Source organism: Scyliorhinus torazame, chromosome 2, assembly GCF_047496885.1.
Source record: "Scyliorhinus torazame isolate Kashiwa2021f chromosome 2, sScyTor2.1, whole genome shotgun sequence".
In the NCBI taxonomy this organism is placed as follows: domain Eukaryota; kingdom Metazoa; phylum Chordata; class Chondrichthyes; order Carcharhiniformes; family Scyliorhinidae; genus Scyliorhinus; species Scyliorhinus torazame.
Window position 1 is genome coordinate 351,379,389 of NC_092708.1, and position 17,815 is coordinate 351,397,203.

General features: G+C 46.1%; 1 protein-coding gene across 1 annotated transcript in view; it reads right to left on the reverse strand.

The window, feature by feature from the left end:
• Positions 1-17,815, reverse strand: part of fancm (FA complementation group M) — a 238,962-nt gene that overhangs the window by 133,173 nt on the left and 87,974 nt on the right. The window contains exons 5-6 of the mRNA XM_072491173.1: positions 11,825-11,956; positions 2,337-2,469 (exon numbers count right to left, since the gene is read on the reverse strand). Of these exons, the coding sequence (XP_072347274.1) occupies positions 2,337-2,469; positions 11,825-11,956 (265 nt within the window). The remainder of the gene's footprint in view (positions 1-2,336; positions 2,470-11,824; positions 11,957-17,815) is intronic.

The window sequence follows — 17,815 nt, forward strand, 5'->3', positions numbered from 1 at the left end:
GTTCCCACGCTTTAAAAAAAAGTTTGGACATACACATGGGATGAAGGTAGAAACTAAAATGCATTAAAAAAATTGAAAATAATTTTTTTAAATCTGGTTTAAAAAAATCTATATATTTGACAGCACTGCATGATCATAGAAAATCTACAGTGCAGAAGGAGGCCATTTGACCCATCAATTCTGCACCAACCTTCTGAAAGAACACTCTATTTGGGGCGACTCACCCATCCCTGTACCAGTGGCCCCACCTAACTTGCACATCTTTGGACACTAAGGGCGATTTAGCATGACCAATCCACCTAACCTGCACATCTTTGGACTATGGGAGGAATCTGGTACACCCGGAGGAAACCCGCGCACACACGGGTAGAACACACAGTCATCCAAGGCCGGAATCAAACCTAGGTCGATGGTGCTGTGAGGCATCAGTGCTAACCACTGTGACATCGTGCCAAACTCTCCGCTAAATAGATCTTTCCCATCCACTCATCGAGGCTTCTCATAATTGTATACATCTCCATTAAATCTCCTTTCAACCTTCTCTGTTGCAAAGAAAATAAACACAGCCTAACCAAAAATTCAATCAAGTTGGGCAGACATAACATTCTCTCCCTCTCCCTCTCCTCCCCCCCCTCTCCCTCTCCTCCCCCCCCTCTCCCTCTCCTCCCCCCCCCCTCTCCCTCTCCTCCCCCCCCCTCTCCCTCTCCTCCCCCCCCCTCTCCCTCTCCTCCCCCCCTCTCCCTCTCCCTCTCCTCCCCCCCTCTCCCTCTCCCTCTTCCTCCCCCCCCTCCTCTCCCTCTCCTCCCCCCTCTCCCTCTCCTCTCCTCCCCCCCTCCTCTCCCTCTCCTCCCCCCCTCCCTCTCCCTCTCCTCCCCCCCCCCTCTCCTCTCCTCCCCCCTCCCTCACCCTCCCTCTCCCTCTCCCTCTCCTCCCCCCTCCCTCTCCCTCTCCTCCCCCCCTCCCTCTCCCTCTCCTCCCCCCCTCCCTCTCCCTCTCCTCCCCCCTCCCTCTCCCTCCCCCCCTCCCTCTCCCTCCCCCCTCCCTCTCCCTCCCCCCCTCCTCGTCCCCTCTCCCCCTCCCTCTCCCCCTCCCTCTCCCCCTCCCTCTCCCCCTCCCTCTCCCCCTCCCTCTCCCCCTCCCTCTCCCCCTCCCTCTCCCCCCCTCCCCCTCCCTCCCCTCCCTCTCCCCCTCCCTCCCCCCTCCCCTCCCTCCTCCCCCTCCCCCTCCCCTCCCTCTCCCCCTCCCTCTCCTCCCCCCTCCCTCTCCCCCCCTCCCTCTCCCTTCCTCCCCCCTCCCTCTCCTCTCCCCTCCACCCCCCCTCCCTCTCCCTCCCCCCCTCCCTCTCCCCTCCCCCTCCCCCCTCCCTCTCCCTCCCCCCCCTCCCTCTCCCCCTCCCCCTCCCTCTCCTCCCTCTCCTCCCCTCCCTCTCCCTCCCCCCTCCCCCTCCTCCCCCCTCCCTCTCCTCCCCCCCTCCCTCTCCTCCCCTCCTCCCTCTCCTCCTCCCCCCTCCCTCTCCTCCCCCCCACCCTCTCCTCCCCCTCCCTCCCCCCCACCCTCTCCTCCCCCTCCCTCCCCTCCCCCCTCCCTCCCCCCTCCCCCCCCTCTCCTCCCCCTCCCTCTCCTCCCCCCCCTCCCTCTCCCTCCCCCCTCCCCCCCTCTCCTCCCCCTCCCTCTCCTCCCCCCCTCCCTCTCCCTCCCCCCCCTCCCTCTCCTCCCCCCTCCCTCTCCCCCTCCCCCTCCCCCTCCCTCTCCCCCTCCCCCTCCCCCTCCCTCTCCCTCTCCCCCTCCCCCCCTCCCCCTCCCCCTCCCCCTCCCCTCCCCCTCCTCCCCCCCCTCCCTCTCCTCCCCCCTCCCTCTCCTCCCCCCTCCCTCCCTCTCCTCCCCCCTCCCTCCCTCCCCTCCCCCCCCCTCCCTCCCCCCCCTCCCTCTCCTCCCCCCCTCCCTCTCCTCCCCCCTCCCTCTCCTCCCCCCTCCCTCTCCTCCCCCCCTCCCTCTCCCTCCCTCTCCCTCTCCTCCCCCCCCTCCCTCTCCCTCTCCTCCCCCCTCCCTCTCCTCCCCCTCCCCCCCCCCTCCCTCCCCCCCCTCTCCCTCCCTCCCTCCCCCCCCTCCCTCTCCTCCCTCCCTCCCCCCCCTCTCCCTCCCCCTCCCTCCCTCCCCCCCCTCTCCCTCCCCCTCCCTCCCTCCCCCCCCCTCTCCCCCCCCCCTCCCTCTCCCTCCACAAGTCCATGCTAATTATCAACTGCATATAAAATGCCATGGACATCAATTAAGTAAGCTATCCATCCAGACAATTACTTTGTATCAGTATATTTTTGTTCATTTCACTATGATATTACCTTTAGATCCATCCATAATGCCTTCCAGGTAGTTATACAAGGATCGCATTCCCATTTGTACCAGAAGTTCATATCCATGATAAAGGCTAATACAAAGAGCATAATCTCCTTCCACCATACCTCGTTGAGCTCCCTGAAAAGATAATGAGTATTGTTTCAGAAGAACGACAAGTTGATAGCACTTATTACCACTTTCCTCAAACTCTCCAGTGATTTTCACTATGAATATCTGCAAAAGATATGATCATGCTTTTATTGCATGGAATAAGGACAGATTTGCTCTTTCAAATTTCTTCACGTTCTGTCTCAGTGAACTTCATTTCTTTCCGGATTTCTCTTTAAAGAAACCATAGCTCTAAGAGAAGCTTTACAAGCTCTACACAAGTTTTTTTTTTAAATCTGATAATTTGATTTTGTTTGGAAATTGAATGACAAACCTGAAAATCATAATTTTAAAAAGTATTTTTACTACACACATGCAGCTAAAATATCAATCTGAATATGATTTGATTTAATTTACTCCATTGACTCAATGCTCCACCTGCACAATGTGGGATGACCATGCCTGCAAAAGGTGTGCCCAAATGCAGCTTCTAGCTAACTGGATTTTGTAGTTGGAGCTGCGGATGGACTCGCTGTGGAGCATCCACGATGCTGAGGAATTCATGGAGAGCACATTTAGCGATGTGGTCACACCGCAGGTCAGGATTGCACAGACAGAAAAGAAATGGGTGACCATTGGGAACAGTAAAATACTCAGGAAGGTAGTGCAGGCAGGAGTCTCCTGTGGTCATCCCGCTCTGAAACAGATATACTGCTTTGGATACTGTCGGGGGGGTTTACATTGGTACCCTAGGTAAACTAAGGCATGAGGACCTGCAAGCCGAGTCCAGGAAGTTAGGAGATAAACTAAAATGCAAGACCTCAAGTGCAATAATCTCAGGATTACTCCCGGTTCCACGTGCTGTAGAGAGCAAGAATAAGAGGATGGATCAGATGAATGCGTGGCTGGAGAGATGGTGTAACTGGGAGCGATTCAGATTCTTGAGGCACTGGGACAGGTTCTGGGGAAGGTGAGGTCTATACATAAGAACATAGGAATTAGAAGTAGATGTAGGCAATTCACCCTTCAAGCCTGCTCCGTCATTCAATCAGATCCTGGCTGATCTCTTCCTGACCTCAAATCTACCTCCCTGCCTGTTCCCCACATCCCTTTAACCCCTTTTTAAATCGGAAATATATCTATCTCCTTCTTGAAACCATTTAATAATTCAGACTCCACCACATTATGGGGCAGTGAGTTCCACAAATTCACCACCCTCTTCGAGAAATAGTTCCTCCTCATCTCAATTTTAAATCCACTGCCTCTCAACCTATATCTGTGACCTCTTAATCTAAATTGCCCCACAATGAGGAACATTTGATCTACATTTACTTTATCAATCCCTTTTAGTATTTTATATACCTCAATCAGATCCCCTCTCATTCTTCTAAACTCCAGCAAATATAAGCCCAATCTGTTCAATCTCTCCTCATACGTCAACCCTTTCATCCCAGAATCAATCTGGTGAACCTCGTCGGAACTGCTTCCATTGCCACAACATCCTTCTACAAACAAAGAGACCAAAACTGGACATAGTACTCCATATGTGGTCTCACCAACATCCTATACAATTGCAACAAAATCTCTCTACTTTTATACTTCAGTCCTTTTGCAATACACACTAAAATTCCATTTGCCTTTTTTATTGCATGCTGTACATGAATACCAACTTTCTGCGATTCATGAACAAATACATCCTGATCCCTCTGCCCAGATGCATATTGAATCTGCTTGCCACTTAGATAACAAATTGTATTGCCTTTCAATTTTTTCAGCCAAAATGGATAACCTCACACTTATCCAAATTAAACTCCATCTTCCAAATTTTAACCCATTCTCCTAGCCTATCTATATCCGCCTGTAAACACTTTATATCTTCACTGCGTGATTTCCCACCTATTTATGTATCATCCGCAAATTTTGATATATTACACACTGTCCCTGCTTCCAGATCATTTATACAGATTTTAAACAGTTGAGGTCCAAGGACTGACCCCTGCAACACCCCGCTAGTTACAGTTCACCAGCCAGAGAAGGACCCATTTATCCCGACCCTCTGCTTTCTGTCAGTCAGTCAATCTTCAATCCAACCTCGTACTCTACCCTCAATCCCCTGCGACCTCACCTTCTGGATCAGTCTTTTATGCGGAACCTTGTCAAACGCCTTCTGTAAGTCTGGAAATGCTACATCCACAAGTTCCCTATTATCCACTTTGTTGGCTACATCCTCAAAGAACTCAAGAAAGTTTGTCAAGCAGGACTTAAGAACATAAGAACTAGGAGCAGGAGTAGGCCATCTGGCCCCTCGAGCCTGCTCCGCCAGTCAATGAGATCATGGCTGCTTTTTTTGTGGACTCAGATCCATTTTCCGGCCCGAACACCATAACCTTTAATCCCTTTATTCTTCAAAAGACTATCTATCTTTATCTTGAAAACATTTAATGAATGAGCCTCTACTGCTTCACTGGGCAAGGAATTCCATAGATTCACAACCCTTTGGGTGAAGAAGTTCCTCCTAAACTCAGTCCTAAATCTACTTCCCCTTATTTTGAGGCTATGCCCCTTAGTTCTGCTGTCACCCGCCAGTGGAAACAACCTGCCCGCATCTATCCTATCTATTCCCTTCATAATCTTATATGTTTCTATAAGATACCCCCTCATCATTTTAAATTCCAACGAGTACAGTCCCAGTCTACTCAACGTCTCCTCGTAATCCAACCCCTTCACCTCTGGGATTAACCTCGTGAATCTCCTCTGCACACCCTCTAGTGCCAGTACGTCCTTTCTCAAGTAAGGAGATCAAATCTGAACACAATACTCCAGGTGTGGCCTCACTAACACCTTATACAATTGCAGCATAACCTCCCTAGTCTTAAACTCCATCCCTCTAGCAATGAAGGACAAAATTCCATTTGCCTTCTTAATCACTTGTTGCACCTGTAAACCAACTTTTTGCGACTCATGCACTAGCACACCCAGGTCTTTCTGCACAGCAGCAGGTTTTAATACTTAATCATTTAAATAATAATCCCTTTTGCTGTTATTCCTACCAAAATGGATAACCTCACATTTGTCAACATTGTATTCCATCTGCCTGACCCTAGCCCATTCACTTAGCCTATCCAAATCCCTCTGCAGACTTCCAGTATCCTCTGCACGTTTTGCTTTACCTTCATCTTAGTGTCATCTGCAAACTTGGACACATGAAAATGAAATGAAATGAAAATCGCTTATTGTCACAAGTAGGCTTCAAATGAAGTTACTGTGAAAAGCCCCTAGTCGCCACATTCCGGCGCCTGTTCGGGGAGGCTGTTACGGGAATCGAACCGTGCTGCTGGCCTGCCTTGGTCTGCTTTCAAAGCCAGCGATTTAGCCCTGTGCTAAACATTGCCCTTGGTCCCCAACTCCAAATCATCTATGTAAATTGTGAACAATTGTGGGCCCAACACTGATCCCTGAGGGGCACCAGTAGCTACTGATTGCCAACCAGAGAAACACCCATTAATCCCCACTCTTTGCTTTCTATTAATTAACCAATCCTCTATCCATGCTACTACTTTCCCCTTAATGCCATGCAGCTTTATCTTATGCAGCAACCTTTTGTGTGGCACCTTGTCAAAGGCTTTCTGGAAATCCAGATACACCACATCCATTGGCTCCCCGTTATCTACCGCATTGGTAATGTCCTCAAAAAATTCCACTAAATTAGTTAGGCACGACCTGCCCTTTATGAACCCATGCTGCATCTGCCCAATGGGACAATTTCCATCCAGGTGCCTCGCTATTTCTTCCTTGATGATAGATTCCAGCATCTTCCCTACTACCGAAGTTAAGCTCACTGGCCTATAACACCCGCTTTCTGCCTACCTCCTTTTTTAAACTTATCCTTCATAAAACCATGCTGACAATGGTGCATTAGGCTTTGTCTTTCCGAACATTTAGTCATCTCCTCCTTAACGATTGATTCCAGTAACGTTCCCACCACAGAGGTCAAGCTAACGGGTCTATAGCTTCCTACTTTTTGCACCTCTCCCTTTTTGAATAGGGGCATCACATTATCCACTGGGATTCTTCCAGAATCCAGGGAATTTTGAAATATCATAATCAATGCATCCACAGTCTCTACTGCCACCTCCCTTAATACCCTAGGGTGCATGCCATCAGGTCCTGAAGATTTATCTGCCTCTAATCCCATTAGTTTATTCAATACTTCTCCCTAGTGAAGGCACTGCATTAACTGCAGTTTTTGGAATTTTTTTTATTATCCTCTACTGTGAAGGCAGAGGCAAAATATTGGTTCATTGCCTCTGCAATGTGTTCCCCATTATTACCTCACCAGTATCGTCCTCTAAAGGCCCAATATTTACTTCAGCTTATCTTGCTCTTTATGTTCTTATAGAAACTTTTGGTATCAGTGTTTATGTTTTCTGCTAGTTTCCTTTCATAGCTCATCTTAGCTCTTTTGATTTTATTTTTAGTAACCTTTTGCTGAACCTCAAAGTTCTCCTAATCCTCCAGTTTACCATTAGCTTTTGCAGCATGGTATGCCCTAGCTTTTGCCTTTATATCCTCTTAGACTTTCTTGTTTAGCCATGGAACATTTTTCTCCCTTTTACAATTTCTCTTCCTCTCAGGAATATAATTGAGAGGTGTTTAATATCTCCCTGAACATCCGCCATTGTTCCTCAACTGCCCTACCCTCAATTATCTGTCCCCTATCTACTTGGGCCAACTCTTTCCTCAGGCCTGTATAATTAACTCTGCCCTATCTAAAATTCTAGTACAGTACTCTGTCTTCTCTCGTTCAATCAAAATTTGAAATTTTAGCATGCTGTGATCATTCCTTCCAAGAGGATCCTTAACGACCAAACTATTTATACTAACCAGACAGGTTGCACCCAAGCAAAGCTGGGACCAATGTCCTTGCTTTCACTAGTTGTGTTCTGGACTATTTAAACTATTGTGGCAGTGGGATGGGATCCCAGGAGTAGGATCAGAGAGGTCAAATTCAGGTCAGGAAAACAGAGATAGAACACTAATGGTTAAAGAATCAATTCCAGTTGTGACAAGGGATGATATACTAAACAGGCTTTATGGGTTGAGTTTAGAAATAACAAAGGGGCAGTCACACTACTAGGAGTATACTAGTTGTTTCAAGTGATGTTCCACAGGGCTCGATGTTGGGACCCTTACTGTTTGTGTTATATATTAACGATTTGGACGTGAACGTAGGGGACATGATTGGGAAATTTGCAGATGACACAAAGATTGGCCGAATGGTGGACAGTGTAGAGGATAGCTACAATCTCCAGAATGATATAGATGGATTGATAAAGTGGCAGATGAATTTAACATAAAGGTGTGACGTCATGCATTTAGGGGGTTCAAACAGTTATAGGGAGTACACAATAAATGGGAATATACTAAAGAGGTGCAGATGAAGTCAGAGATCTTGGTGTACAAGCACATAAGTTCCTAAAGGCAGCAGTTAAAGTAGACAAGCTTGTAAATAAAGCATATGGAATTCTCTCCTTCTTGGCAGAGATATAGCATATCAAAGAAAGGATATAATGTTGGAATTGTATAAAACACTGGTGAGGCCACAACGGGAGTATTGTGTGCAATTCTGGTCACCACGTTACAGGAAGGACTCTGGAAGGAGTGCAGAAGCTGGAAGGAGTGCAGAAGAGGTTTACCAGAATATTGCCAGGGTTAGAAAAGTGTAGCTACGAGGAGAGATTGGATAGATTGGGGATATTTTCCTTGGAACAAAGAAGGCTGAGAGGTGACTTAATTGAGGTGTACAAAATTCTGAGGGGAAGAGATAGAAAGGACAAGATAAAATGGTTTTCCTTGGTGGAGAATTCTAGAACCAGGGAACATAGATTCAAGATAAGTGGCAGAAGGTATAGAGGGGATGTGAGGAAGAACTTTCAGAGGGTACTGTAAGTCTGGAATTCGTTGCACGAGTTAGTGGCGGAGACAGATTTCCTCATTTCTTTTAGAAAGTACCTGGATCTGCACCTTACGTGCTGTAAGCTACAGGGCTATGGACTGGGTGCAGGAAGGTGGGATTAGAAAGGGCATCTGGGTGTCATCAGGCTGGCATGGACAAGGTAGGCTGAATAGCCTTCTTCTGTGCTGTAACGGTTTTATGATGTGATTTGTTTGAATTGTTCTTCGCATGGCAGAAAAACATCCAGCAGCTCCTATTTAATGAGGTCTATCCTCAACAAATTCCACAATTCTGGTGCAATCGTAAGGGTATTTTGTTTGGAACCACGTATTTTATCCACGGTACGCACACGCGCATGCACATCAATCTACGTTCCTGAGCACCGAATAAAGTACTAACAGCCATGAGGTAGATTCAACGGAAACCGTTCTTAGGTTCAGCGTGGTGTTTCTATGAGGTTTTCAAACAACCGCTTGGAAGCTAGAATTTGTGATCTGGTAGACTTCCACTTTGCAGCTGGCATTGGAACTATGGTCGTGACTGCCTAGCAGCTGTTGTATTTTTCAGAACTCTGAGAAACTAATCTGCTGCTAACATACCATATATACCTTTTGTTCTCCTTCTAACTAAACCACTGCTTTTCAAAGTGCAGATCGCAACTGCAGGCGGGTCAGAATGGTCATGGAGCAATCGTTCCGTTAGTCCCACAGTGGTCCCAATCGCGTCAGAAGTGCCCAACGGTCACTACTGGCTTTTACATTGAGAATGGCAGTCGCTGTCACCTTTTAAATGAAAATAAATGAGGCTGTGTGCAATCTTCCATCCAGAAGCAGGTCACACGCCCTGCACATACACTTGACGTAAGCACTCTGTACGTGCGTGCTTCTCGCGCCAAATCGCAGAGCAGAGTTGTTTCCATTTTCCATCTGCTGGCAAGCAAGAGTAGTGAAGATGAATGGTTTTCTTAAAAGTAAGAGATGGCCAGAAACTCATATAGGCAGTTTACCTGGACAGGGTCTCACAACAGAATTTGCTGGAGAGAGCTGCTCAGGAGAGTCCAGGGCAGGACAGAGCAGTGCGAGTGTTAGCTCTGTACAGAGTTCTGGGGCCTCTGATTAACAACCTACAAAGAAGAAACTTAACTTGGGAACTTGGGAACAACAACTCAGGAACAAAGCAGTATAAACATGATTTCTTCCAATATGGTTTTGCCAATTGTGACAATGCACATAAGGATGCAAAGCCCATGTGTGTCATATGCATGGAAGCACTGGCAAATGAGAGAAGTTTGAAATTTTAAAAGAGAGGTGGTGGGTGAAAAATTCCTGTTGAGGTTGAGACCCCAGAGGCAGTTATTAATTTAGAGCTGACTCCAAATGAAAAGACTACGCTGCTATAGCTGACCTGTGATACCACATTAACATCACGTCAAAAGTCCATTTGGCTGTCAGCATTCTGGTGCAGCATCTCCCAGGAGCATCCAGTGTGGAGTAAAAATCGTATTTTGTTGCTATTGCCCTTCACAATGATCTACATGTACGTGGTTGGATTTTCCGTTTTCATAAAGATGAAGACGGCACGAAGGAACTGGCTGAAGTCTGCACCTGATATGCGCGTTGCCCATGTCTCCTTTCAACCTGATTCAAGTGAGATCATGAGGACCAAGCAGGCTCCCCATTCGTATTTAAGGTAAGCGAACGTGGGTAAGCGAACGTGGTGTGTGCCGCAAAGGTCGGCCGGCTGGCAAAAGTGGGCCCCAGGAAAATATTTTTTAAAACATTAATCTAAACAAGTCGCCTTGGACCAGACTTTTGGTATACAAGTGTGAATTGTATTCTTATATCTCCACTTTGAACTTACCTCCTCTACAGTTTTTTAACACCCTAAATTCAATACTCTATTGTTCCCCACGTCATTTAAGTAAACCAATTGTTTCCTTGCTGCTAAGCTAATTTGCACATCAAAACCTCCAGACAGCTGCATTCTTATCAATTCCCCTTTTATCCAATTCTTTATTTTATTCAAAACTTCTTTAGTCTTTATTTTATTCAATTCTTAAACGCTCACTTAATTCAAAGGTCTTGACACTAGTCCTTCTCCTCAAACATTGAAGGTTGGACTGGTTGGACTGCGGCATCTCAGACCTTGGGCGAACCCGCTGATGCCACCGAATGATCTGATATGATGGCGGAGCATCTTTTCCATGGACGTTGGAAAATCTTTTTGTACCACGCCGGGGAAGCATGGTGGCACAGTGGTTAGCACTGCTGCCTCACAACGCCAGGGACCGGGATTCAATTCCAGCCTCGGGTGACTGTCTGTGTGGAGTTTGCACTTTCTCCCTGTGTCTGCGTGGGTTTCCTAGGGGTGCTCCGGTTTTCTCCCACAGTCCAAAGATGTGCAGGTTAGGTGGATTGGCCCTGCTAAATTGGCCCTAGGTGGAGTTATGGGAATGATCTGGGGTTTGGGCCTAGGTGTGGTCCTCTTTCAGATCGACAGAATGGCCTCCTTCTGCATTGTAGGGATTCTATGATTCTACTGGCACAACAGAAATTCAGATGTTGGAGATTTAAACTGCAGGACTTTTTTTTAAAGCCTGCAAGACCATTTCCAAATCTAACAGGGCTGGCTGCCCTTAAATATGGTGTCGGTTCCTGCAGTTTCGGCTGATACAGGCTTCCTGATGTCAGAGCTGCTCCCACCACATGATCCAGCGGCAAGCCCATGTCACCGCATAATTAGGTTCAGCCAATCACCACAGACCCCCACCAGATCCTCAACGACTTCCAGGGCTGCCAGGGGGTGCTGCGACAGTAGGACCAAGTCCAACTCATCTACCTTTGCTCAAGAATTAAAACACTTGTGGCAGGTGCTGTCAGACCCGTTGAGATTGTCCAGTATTTTCTGTTTTTGTTTCAGATTCCAGCATCCACAGTAATTTGCTTTTATCTTTGTGTTCAGGATAGAGAACATGGTACTGTTACTAAAGGCACTTACAGATTAATAAATACACTAAGTAGATAATATTGAGCTTGGACAGTTATTCCATTGGAATCAGGATGCTTTCAAAATACAAGCTTTTCAACATGGCAGTGGATAGTGCTATAAAGAATGAGATTGCTACAATATAAACGGCAATTGCCCAGATTTCACAATGGGGCACTCATGGTGCAAATCACTGTCAAGCAACCTCTCTGGCATAAAAATTATCTTTTTAAAATTAGTTCTTGAAATGTGGACTTTGCTATTGCTCAGCCAAGTTGCCCTAGAAGACTGTGGTGAGCAGTCTTCTTGAACCACTGCAGTCCCTGTGCTGTATGTACGCCCACAATGCTGTATAAATACAAAATGGTAACCAAAGGATTAGTTATACTTGTTGAATGCTGTAACCCACTAAACACGTCAAGGTGATAGAAAGTGGCTATTTACCATAATGGTTGTTGGAGGATTTTTCCTAAATTGTTCCCGCGAAAGAACAATTTGATATTTGGTCAAATTTGCTACATCTTTACGAAGTAGGGCTCCAGCATTGAGCAGGCGTCTTGTAAATGTTTCCAAGACCTGAAATTAAAGCAGAGAACATCATTTTAGTTAAAACCATATTTAAAATTGGTACCAATTATTAAATTAGGCAAAGCATTGTATATTGCCAATTATCAATACAAATACTTCTGAATGATTTGGTGGTCATTCCAGTCAGATAGTGACGTCCACACTGCCACTGTAGAAAATACAATGCTGAACAATTTTTTGAATTGCAACAACCAGTCATTGGAGAACTTGAAACCTACCTTTTCAATTGACGCAGCAATCAACTTTGCCTTCTCCTACAACATATAACTACCGACATGTGTCTGTCAAAACCAATGCCTTTAAAATGAAAGTTGGCCACAGGCATATAAGTATGCAAGCTCGGGTCACACATTGGGTGATCGCCACTGTTTGGAGTGTGGTGAGAGGGTGGGAATGACTACCGGCTTTTTAAAAAAAAACAGAACTTAAAGCCAGTCAATTTTGTATTGTTGAGAAAATAGCAAATTTATTTCCATTTTCTAGCAGAGTAGGTTATTCATACTGAAAGTAGGGGATTGTGTCCAGTACTCCAGCTGTGTTTCCCTTTTAGAAATAGTGGTAATATTTAATCTTGATCACTGTTTTTAATAGCCAGTTGTGACCTGGCCAGACCACTAAGTGTGGTCATTGTGACTTTACACGAGTGCATTCACCATCCTTTAAATTAGGTGCGAATTGGGCATCTTTTTGTTACAATCAATATGCTACTGAAAAGCAGTTACGGTAATGCAGAATGCATACAGTGCTCTGATAAAGATTTATACTAAAATAAAAGCAAAATACTGCGTATGCTGGAAATCTGAAATAAAAACGGTGCTTCAAAAGCCTAGCAGGTCGGGCAGCATCTGTGGAGAGAAACATAGTTAATGTTTTGGATCAAAATGACCCTTCTACAGAATATTAAAACTATCCTGAATTGGCTTTTTAATTGTCTCTCTTGTCAAACTCAATTGAGCATGTATGTTTTATTTCTATTGCAAAATGTAGAAGCGCGGGGGAAAGAATTGAAACCAATTAGCACAATGGACGCCAATGACAGACATTAGCAACACACACAGAAACTAAATGCAAATATCTTAAATCAAGTTTTGGCAAGAAATCAAAACCTAGCAACTGAACAGCAATATGTTTTAAATTATAGCATTAAAAATAGCTTTACAATTTAAATGTTTATTGTCTTAGTCCAGTGCTATTGGAACTTGACAAGTCTGATGCAACATTTTGCGCTCTTCTATTAAATGGCAATAAACTTTCTGTGCCATAATCTAGCTTAACCACCATCATAAAATTTGTGGCTTGCGGAGCTGCCAATATACATTCATTTGCTGGACAATGATGCAATATTTATGGATATTCCAGCTTCAAGATGCTTTGTTATCAGCATTTCTCGTCACATGTTTCAAATATTTCAGCGTCTTTTGATTTCCCATTGGGTTCTTTTGTTCCACATGATCATAAAGGGGTTTGGGAATCCTGACACAGTGTCATATTAGTGCGATTAGGATATAAATATTAAGGGGCGCTGGTTAGCACTGCTGTCTTACGTTGCTGAGGACCCAGGTTCGATCCCGGCCCCGGGTCACTGTCCCTGTGGTGTTTGCACATTCTCCCTGTGTCTGCGTGGGTCTCACCCCCACAACCCAAAGATGCGCAGGCTATGTGGATTGGTCAAACTAAATTGCCCCTTAATTGGAAAAAGAATTGGGTCCTCAAAATGTTTTTTTTTTTTTTTTTTAAAAAGGATACAAACACGAAAAGGAGAAACTGCCACAATTCTTTAATAGGAGTACGGCAAACAGAATTGCTTGCATTTGAAACCACAAAATCAATGGCAGTGAAATACAGTCAAAGAATCACAGTCAAATAAATAATATTTTAGGGCTGCAGGTATTTCGAAATTGCAGCAAATGACCAGATAGTGTTCAATGTGCTGCTGAAAAGAGAAATCACAAGGGATCTGATTTTTGTATCAACGGCCTTTTTCCAAAAGCTGGATACGATCATTTCAGATATTGTGTGGGCGGGCAAGGTGCCACGGGTAAAGAGGACCCTGTTACAGAGACAGAAGGGGGGCTGACGTTGTCAAACTTGCTGCATTATTATTGGGTGGCGAACGTAGAGAGGGTGATGGGAAGGAGAGGGGGCAGAATGGGTGAGGTGGAGGAAGAATCTTGTAAGGGGTCCAGCTTGAGAGCTGTGATGATGGTGAAGCAGCCACTAATGCCAAGGGAATATACGGAGAGTCCAGTGGTGCAATCCACAGTGAAGGTCTGTAACCAGTTGAGGAGGCACTTTAGGGTAATAGGGATGTCGGTGTTAACACTGCCGTGCGAAAACCATGGAATCGAGCCAGGGCACTAATGAGGATCGTGGGGGAGGAAGTCGGCCCGGACCTGAAAATGGGAAAGAATTTGTATATTGTGGTGGGGAATTTGTTCCTCAGACTGTTTATGTTTTGCAACCATTTCAGCAAGTTTGGAATAAAATACATTTTTATTTTAAAAAAGGGCCCTGCTACAGAGGCAGAAAGGGGAGTTGGCGTGACCAAATGTGTTGCGCTACTACTAGGCAGCGAATGTGGAGAAAGTGAGGCGGCGGTGGGAAGAAGAGGAGTTAGAATGAGATAGGATGGAGGAAAAGTCCTGTCAGGATTCCAACCTGAGGGCCATGATGACTGCGGCACTACCGCTGGTACCGCGGAGGTATACTGAGAGCCCGGTCGTACGGTCCATGATTAGGGTGTGGAACCAGCTGAGACTCTTTAGGATGGAGGGGAGGTCGGTGTTAACACCGTTTGTGTGAGAGCCATGATACAAGCCAGAGGAGACAGGTGGCATGTGTAGGAGGTGGAGTGAGGTGGGGTTGGTGAGGGCAAGAGATTTATATTTGGAGGAGAAGTTTGCATGTTTGGAAAAGCTGCGGGAGAGGGTAGACCTCCCAAAGGAAAGTGAATTTAGGTACATACAAGTGAGGGACTTTGCACGGAAGATGTGGAAAGGATTTCCCCGGCTGTTGAAGTATGCCCTATTGGAACGACTGCTGCTTCCGGACGTGGAAGGGGAGAGTAGGATTGGGGACATGTATGGGTGGATGGGGAGCAAGGGAGAGCGCAAGTGGCGAAGATCAAAGAGAAATGGGAGGAGGAGTTGGGGGGAAGATAGGTTGGGGAATGTGCAGGGTGAATTCGACCTCCTCGTGTGCGATGATGAGTTTAATGCAGTTTAAGGTGGTACACAGGGTGCACGTGACTCGGGCGAGGATGAGTGGGTTCTTCCATGTGGGTGGCAGATAAAAGTGAGGAGTGCGGGCGAAGAGCATATGTTCTGGGGGTGTGAGAAGTTGGCGACGTACTGGGCTGGGGTGTTCAGGACGCTAGCAAGGATTGTGGGGGTCGAGGCCAGGCCCGGACTCTACGATGGCGATTTTTTGGGTAATTGGAAATGCAAGAGCTGATGGAGGGGAGGAAATCGATGTTGTGGTTTTCGCATCTCTGGTCGCTCGGTGAAGAATTTTGCTGGAATGGCGGTCGATAACGCTGCCAGGGGTGGCAGCTTGGCTATGTGACCTGTACAACTTCCTCCAGTTGGAGAAGATCAAGTTTGAATTGAGGGGATCAGCGGAGGGCTTTGAGACATGGTGGGTATTGTTCACGACTATGTCGGAGGAATTGTTTGCCGCAGAGGGGGGGGGGGGGGGGGGGGTTTGAAAAGTGGGGGAAATTTTGAGTTGGGGAGAATGCTCCCCAGATTATTCATGTTTTGTATTTTTTGGATATATTTGGAATAAAATACATTTTTTTTGTAAAAGGTGAATGTATTGGGATAGTTTCAGATATTATAGGTGTAAAGGTAATTTGCAAATTCGACAGCAATTACTGGGACACCTTGGGGGAGTTGACGCGTTCACCAGTATGATTTCATTAGTGCTGTAAAGGAACAGAAAATGACTACTGGAGCAATAAAGGGTTGCGTCAAGGCACTGGTTTAAACCAACATCAGCTCTGTGACCTGCTCAAAAATCATACGCGTGCCCGTCAATGGCATATTTAAATGTCTCACATGAATCAAAAAGAGTGCAAATCTCACCATTTGCTTAGTACAGCAGTGTCTCGTCCAAAGTCCAAATTTCTAGTATTTAAGTCATATGTAATATGAACGCAAAATAGTAATCTCAAAAATTTGAGCAGCAGGTGAAGCTAGCCCTTTCACGCTGCTACTGTGCGGTAGCAACACAAATGGTATTTGCCACTAACAGGACGCTGCCTTCAAGCAAAAAATCTGTTGTGCCTAACACATAGATGAGTAATGTGGTATATGAGTATCAGTGCCAGTGGGATGCTCAGTATGAAGGCTGTATATCCCAAAGACTGGTGGATCGGATCAAACAGCATGTTCCAGCTGCTGTTCATAATGGGCAAGGTACAGATCGTACCCCATCAACTTGCGCTTGCAAGAATCAAAACAATGTCCAACATTAGATGCGATTCTGCGATTGGACAACATTTGCTATATAATCCGCAGCGTCCTAAAAAATTACACCGACAACCAACTTCAGGTGATCAGTCAGGCTCACAGCGTGGCAAATGTGTGTGTTCTGGAAGCTACACAGGGCCCTGTTCTTTGCAGATAGAAAGAACACATACATACATTTGTTTCAGCTAAACAAAATAAGCGATTGACTCATTCCTCAGGGAAATGCCTGGACTAATCGGAGTAAAGTTGTCGGGTTTAAATTTCAAACAATGCTTGCAGTTAACTGTCAGTCACCATCAACTGATGCATTCCCCATGGCAATGCCTCCTCTACAAAGGGGGTGGTTTAGCTCACTTGGCTAAACAGCTGGTTCCTGATGCAGAGCAAGGCCAGCAGCACGGCTTCAATTCCCACACCGGTTGGGCTTATTCATGAAGGCCTCGACTTCTCATTCTTGCCCCTCGCCTGTGAGGTGTGGTGATCCTCAGGTTAAATCACCAGCAGTCAGCTCTCCCACTATGGTCACCTGAGACAATGGCTACTTTACATTACCTGCCTCTACCAAGTCCACTTGGCAACTAATCAGCACTCTATTTTCATGCAATATAAATTGTTTGTTTTCCCCTAATACTGTTATTCTTGCTAAGTGCCCTGATGAGTGCAAGGCGAAAAGCTTTGGCATGTCTTTTTTTTCAACAATACTAAAGTTAATTTGAAAGGTTTTTTATTCTTAAAAATTTGTTTGTTTGAGTATTCAGCATGCGTGAACGGCGCTAAGGGAACATGTAGCCACAGAACAGTGAGAGGCTGAGATTGGAGTGAGGGAAGGCCAGAGATATCAGCTACCCATGAGTAAAAAAATTTCAAAAGAGGTGTTTGTTTATGGTGTGTGCATGTGCAGGTGGTAAGCTGAAGGTTCGCCTCGGGTGGCAAATCTTGCATATATGAAGTTGTGTCCACTTTCCTCATTTGCTGCTACATTCACAGCTCTTGTCTTGGATATAGCTTAAGTAGTTGATTTATCAGTTTAAAATCAGATTTTTGCCATTCCTGCTGTACTATTTTCAAATTACAGGCAGCACGGTAGCACAGTGGTTAGTACTGTGGCTTCACAGCGCCAGGGTCCCAGGTTCGATTCCATGCTGGGTCACTGCCTGTGCGGAGTCTGCACGTTCTCCCAGTGTCTGCGTGGGTTTCCTCCGGGTGTTCCGGGTTCTTCCCACAGTCCAAAGACGTGCAGTTAGGTGGATTGGCCATGATCAATTGTCCTTAGTGTCCAAAAAGGTTAGGAGGGGTTATTGGGTTACGGGGATCAGGTGGAAATGAGGGCTTAAATGGGTCGGTGCAGACTCGGTGTGCCGAATGACCTCCTTCT